Raw genomic sequence first — 6372 nt, 5'->3', positions numbered from 1 at the left:
GAGAAAAAATAGCACACTATGGACAAGAGCAGGTGGCATCCCTGTCCACGTGGGGCCAAACAATAAGGTGGCCCCCAAATTGAATAGGAAGGTGTCAAAAGCAAAGATTAAAGGTAACGGTAATAACAAGAGGTGACAAAGAGTCAATCTTTGAATAGACCAAGGGGGAGGAAGAGCGGGTTCAGCTGTGTTGGTGTCAGGTGGCTTGGTGCTGCAATGAGCTGTTTGTTGCAGTAGTCGGAATGTAGATTAGACCATTAGGCCATTATTTGAGTTTCCTTGCATTTGGTGATCTATATGTATAAGATTGGAGTTAAGACTCTTTGTAATTGTTTATTCAGACACAATATTTAGTGGACGGCCATAGAGGAGATCAATAAGGTCGCATAAAAAGGCCAAAGAAGATGTTTTGGTTAGTATGACTGGTATTCTAGGGTCAGCTTGCTTTGACACCTACATGGCAAGGCAAGTGCGAGCAATAGAAAATTTCTTATATTATCGAATTTGGAATAATAAATATGTGCCCTCTATCTTAGATTTCTATCTTAAAATAGATAGAAATCTTCTTGTTAAATTCTTTTCTAAGTACTACAATTTTGCCAAGTTCCATAATTAAAAAAAAGTTTCTTAGAAAATTTTTGAAGCCAGTGTTTAGTTAAAAGCGAGTATACAAAGCTTCATTAGAAAGATACTGAAGAACCTCAATCATAGGAGCTGTATTTCATTCTAAAACACGTAAAGCCAATAAAAAGTTGGTTAAAAGGAACTTAGAATCAATTTTTTGATATAAACAATATTATTAGACTTAAAAAATTTGCAAAACCAATGTGTAATAAAATTATAAATTACTATCTCAGAAACACAGACTTTTGTTTAGCAAAATTTGACGCTTAGTGTTATTAGTAGAATAAAATAAACAATTATTATGTATCCTTTTGGACTTAACCTATTGTATCTTATTACGAATCTTAACACCGAGATAGGTACTGAATTTCCTTACGTCGAAAATCAAAATCAACATCAGTTTAAATCAATACTGGATTAAAAAAATATGAGTATATTTTGCTAATAATACATTTAAAAAACATCGATAATGAAAAATATATTTGTCTTCTAATCTTCGTCACTCCTATTCTATCTCAGCTGTGTTCATCGTCATTAAATTTAGTCAATGGGATAACAGGAAAAAACTTATTGAATTCAATCTGACTAACGTGGTTTAGGGGACACTAAACTAATTTCACACAAATCAGCCTTTAACCACCAACATTAATAAAAATGAATTCTGTTTGATCACTTTTTGTGCTGTAAAATACAAGGTAATTTTTTTTTTTGCCAAATAAGACCTTGTTAAATCTATTTGCGCCTCCAAAAAATCCACTAAAGTAAGATTAAGCCGTGTAAGAAAGTGTGCTAACTTTTTTTTACATCTTTTTTAATAAATTGCGCTATAATAAACTTATTACTACAGAGAAAAAGATAGTTTGATAGTGAAAAAAAATTTTGTGACTCAAAAACTATATTCCTGGCTTAATATTTCTCACAAAAGAACAAATCGGTTTCTAAAAATGAGGGGTTATTCATCCATCCCAAAACTACAATTCCTTGGCTGTCTAGATTTGCCAGTCAGCATTAGTTAGACCGAAGCATTAGTCAACCCTGTTTTCAAGGATGGGCTACACATTTCTCCAAAATTGAGTAGTAATGGAATTGACTAACGAAAATACATCCCGAAATGCGCCAACGGATTTAATGCACACTTCTTAACATTGAAATATAGGAGAGGAATGTCTCTTTTTTTTTATTAGTTATTTTGACCTCAAGCACAATGAGAACTTTAGGACACTATTGGGATTTCTAAAATTAATTGCAATAGGTCTTATGAAACACTCCTTTGTTAAGTCTAGTCGGCTCTACAAGTCCTTTCTACAGTCCCTAAGAAGTTTCTAACCCGTCATCTAATTGATAAATCGATAACCACTGGCTTAGAATTGGTTTTTTTCAGTGTTAGAAATTCATTGTTAACTTTAATTATGGGTGGTTTTTTCCTCTTAAAGGCTGAAAAGGCTGGCTTTCGTCGTTTATTCTTCCAAGAAATTGTCGTTTTAGAATTCAAAAATGATGGCATGGAAGGTTTACGAAGCTTATTCAATAAATTTCCAAATAGGGGAACAGGGATTTCGTAATCTTCTTCAACAGATGCGACAGAAGAGTAGCTTTCATATAATGATCCCAAGCTTAGTGCTATTTTGTTTATGTCTTCTATTCCGCTGTGCTTTATCTTCTGAGTTGTTGTAAGTTGTGGTTTTCGTGTTATCCAGTCTTTATAGGTTACTGTGCGGTTAACTGGAGAAGTAAATCGGTATATTTGACCTCTTATCGGAAAACGCAGAACACCAAAGCGTTGAGGAGCAATAGGAATCCTTGTAGCTGTAAAAGAAAATCTAAGATAGTTTGATTTTTTGAAATACAAACAATCCTGTCTCTGGCTCTAATTTTACAGTAGTCTAAACTTGGGTGAGTTTAAGGCTCTCAAAATTTTCTTTTACAAAACACAAAAAAAGACAACGTAATATTGTTTTATGCACTCCTAGACAGCCTTAGTATTGGACTTTTAAAACCCAACCAACAAAGAGCTTAAAATGGTAATACTGAGAAACCAACTTCCCCTATGAATAGGATTGCAATAAAGGTTTATACACCAGCGTTGCCCGACGCGGTAAAATTGTACCGTTTTGGTATAATTTAGAGGTCCTTAAAAAAAAAATAAGGTAAGAGGTACACTAAAAAAAAATTCGGGACAATGCAAATTCTAATGCACATTCTGGTTTCACTTGCTCCTTTCTTGCTTGGATGTCTGTTCAAGTTTTGGTTAATCAATTTTTTTTGGTTACAGAAAATTTGTAATCTGCTATTTAGATGTTATACATCATCGTCTTGCGGTACAATTTTAGTCCGAAAACTTGTAGAGTTTACTTCACAGTGTTGGCAACGCTGTCAAACGCTTTCTGATCAAAAAAGGGGAAGGACGGACAAATTTCACAAATGATTTCTGACTGGGCGAGGGTGAGGATTTGAAAGAAAATTCCGAAAAAAAAATTACTTATTCTAGATTTGGCAAATTTTGTACTTTTGACTATATTTAGTATACTAAAAAGATGGGATTATACCCGGTCTAGCATAATTAGTCATCCATCTTGCATACTATCGTATCTGGAAAAAATTGTATGGTGAATTGTTTCACTGTTTTTGAGCCAAAAATCCAGTTTAATGTCATTTAAATATTTTTAAAAATACTCAGAACTATGAATTAAAATTCCTAAAAGAACCCTGAGAAATCTGGAAATGTCTAAATGACTTTAAACTGAATTTTTGGTAGATCTTACTTTTGGAAAAATATTGTGTTTTTTTTATATTTAGTCTTCTAAAAGGAAGGAATTATACCTGGTATAGCATAATTTGTCAACCATCTTGCATGCTATTATATCTGCCAAAAATCGGGGGATTTCTATACATTGAATAAGCCAAAAAAATGAAAGTAAAAAATTCTGAAATCTATCTTTTTGGTACATACGGTAGCACGCAAGATGGACGATGGATAGTTGGAATCCCTGGCTACTTTTGTTATTTTACTTACCATAAATAACTACTTTATTGGTGATAACATAACTCCCTATAGAAAGCACATTGTTTCCCAAAACACGCCCATAATCTCCCCAAACACATTCAATCAAAATTTTAAGATAGCCATTTTGTTCAACGTAGTTGCCAAGCCCGGAAATTATGTCATTGAGGATGACAAACCCCCCCCCCCCCACAGCCCTCAGGGCAAGGATTATAAACTATATTCCGGGGGCAAATAAGGTTTTTATAGACATGGTGGTCGTATAAACTTTGAAAGGGCTTATTCAATGGGAAATTGGAAGTTCTAGTGACCTTTTTGATAGTCGAAAGTGATAGAAGGGTAACCAGCCCCCCTCAAGCCCATCATTTCCCCAAACACGTCCATTCAAAATTTGGAGTTCAGCGTAGTTGAAAGGTCCAGTAATTATGTCTTTGACGAAGACCAGCCCCCCGCTGCCCGATTCCCTCAGGGCAAGGGTTGTAAATTATTCAATGGGGGCATATAAGGTTCTTACTGAAAATGGTGGTCGTATAAACTTTAAAAGGGGCTCATTTGATTGGAAATTGAAAGTTCTAGTCCCTTTTAACAGTCCAGAGGGATTAAAGGGTGACCAGCCCCCCCCCCCACGCATAGCCATTTCCTCATACACATCCAATCAAAATTTTAAGATATCCATTTTGTTCAGCGTAATTGAAAGCTTCATTAACTATATATTTGAGGATGAACCAGGTCAAAGGTCGAGAAATTATGACTTTGGGGATGTCAACCCCCACAGCCCTCAGGGCGATGGCTCTAAGGTAGGCAATTAGTTCATTGTTTACACATTGAATGTGTTATTGACTTTCCGTAAAGAATATTATTACTTTCCAAAAAGATAAATTGTATTCATGTCAGCCTTTCAGAGAATGCTGAACGGAGTGTCGAACCAAATCAAAATACTTTATGCACATACGGGTTTTCAAAAGGGCTTATTTCAGAACTTATTGAGTGTACTAATTTGGCGTTTTGAGGAATGATAAGGGAGATGACGAATCGGCCAAACAGGTGATATGTGCTTGCTACTACTACTGCTACAACTACTACGACTATTAATGCTACTACTATCACTACCACCAAACTACTACATTTAAAATATTGAGGGGAAATTCAAACTAAATCCACAAACACCTTGTGGATGCACATTGCCGAAAGAACGTATCTCAAGGATGTATTTGGGTATTAAGTTGGTCTTATAAAATTCGGACGGTGTATCTGATTGGAAATTGAAAGCTATAGTATCTTTATTGAGAGTCAAAAGTGATATGAGGTCAACAAACCCAAAACATCCCCCCTACATCTGTCAATTCCCAAAACAAAGATCCATTAAAAATTTTGAGACATCTATTTTCTTCAGCATTGTTGAAAAGTCCAGAAATTATGACTTTTTGGATCTCAACCCCCACAGCCCTCAGGGCAATGGCTCTAAGGTAGGCAATTAGTTCATTGTTTACACATTACATGTGTTATTGACTTTCCGTAAAGATTATTATTACTTTCCAAAAAGATAAAAGGTATTCATGTCAGCCTTTCAGAGAATGATGAACGGAGTGTCGAACCAAATCAAAATACTTTATGCGCATACGGGTTTTCAAAAGCGCTTATTTGAGAAATTAATGAGTGTACTAATTTGGCGTTTGAGGAATGATAAGGGAGATGACGAATCGGCCAAACAGGTAATATGTGCACGCTACTACTACTGCTACAACTACTACGATTATTAATGCTACTACTATCACTACCACCAAACTACTACATTTAAAATATTGAGGGGAAATTCGAACTAAATCCAAAAACACCTTGTGCATGCATATTGCCGAAAGAGCGTATCTCAAGAATGTATTTGGGTATTAAGTTGAAACTTTCAGATTATGGTTAAAGGGGAAGATTAATTGACCAAAAGGCAATATGTAAACGCTGCTACTAACATTACTACCATTATCACCGCTATATTTACTACAGTATTGGGCTATATACATATCCTAGCTGGGCATCACATATGGAGTCTCTAAAAAAAAGCTCGTACTATACTGATAAGTGCAATGAGACAGAAACTCTAGTTTTAATATATTTTCATGCAATTCAAGTGCATAAATATAGGTTACAACGGTCAAAGCTGTATCAGTTCTAATTTTTTTTATGACCGAATAATAAATATTTGATATTATGGAGAGACAGAATGGTGATCAACAATTTTTTGAAGTAAGTTACTTTAATAATTAAATAGTTAGTATATAATTACTTTACAGATTTCTCCGTTCAAATAGATTGAAAGATCGTGCATTTCGAAAGCCCAAAAGCCATATATACACAACATTTTTTGAGAAATAAAGAAATCACCAACAGAAAAAATTACAAAGCACACAGAAACATGATAATTTAGCGAGAAAAAATACATAATGATACTTTATCAAGAAAATAATTGTAATTCTATATAATGATTAGTAATTAATTTTATAAAGATTTGTATCTTTCTAAGCTTTTACCCCCTAGTCTGTTAATAAGACATTGAACTAGTTTCAATTTATATAATGTCAATAAGCATGACTTAATATTTTCGGAACATATTTTTTGGCAATGCATCCAGCCAAATACGTTTTGAACTAATTTCAATTCGCTTGAACTAATTAAACGACCTCGTTTCAACTTATGTAATGTAAATGAGCATGAAAAGGGGGAATTCACTTAATATTTCAGGAACATGATTTTAG

At 34.3% G+C, this 6372-nt stretch overlaps 1 protein-coding gene across 3 annotated transcripts in view; it reads right to left on the bottom strand.

Moving 5' to 3' along the window:
- Positions 1-1123: 1123 nt before the first annotated feature.
- The window catches only part of LOC148951521 (uncharacterized), a 223414-nt gene continuing 218165 nt past the window's right edge, over positions 1124-6372 (bottom strand). For all 3 annotated transcript variants that reach the window (XM_089090307.1, XM_089090308.1, XM_089090309.1), the window contains one exon: positions 1124-2430. In XM_089090307.1, coding sequence (XP_088946433.1) covers positions 1955-2430 — 476 coding nt within the window. In that variant the 3' untranslated portion in view covers positions 1124-1954. The remainder of the gene's footprint in view (positions 2431-6372) is intronic.

The sequence above is a fragment of the Artemia sp. Qi Xiang Cuo genome, chromosome 6 (assembly GCF_049724085.1).
Source record: "Artemia sp. Qi Xiang Cuo chromosome 6, ASM4972408v1, whole genome shotgun sequence".
Taxonomy (NCBI): domain Eukaryota; kingdom Metazoa; phylum Arthropoda; class Branchiopoda; order Anostraca; family Artemiidae; genus Artemia; species Artemia sp. Qi Xiang Cuo.
Note: the sequence above shows the minus strand (reverse complement) of the source record. Positions and strands in the feature narration are given on the sequence as shown.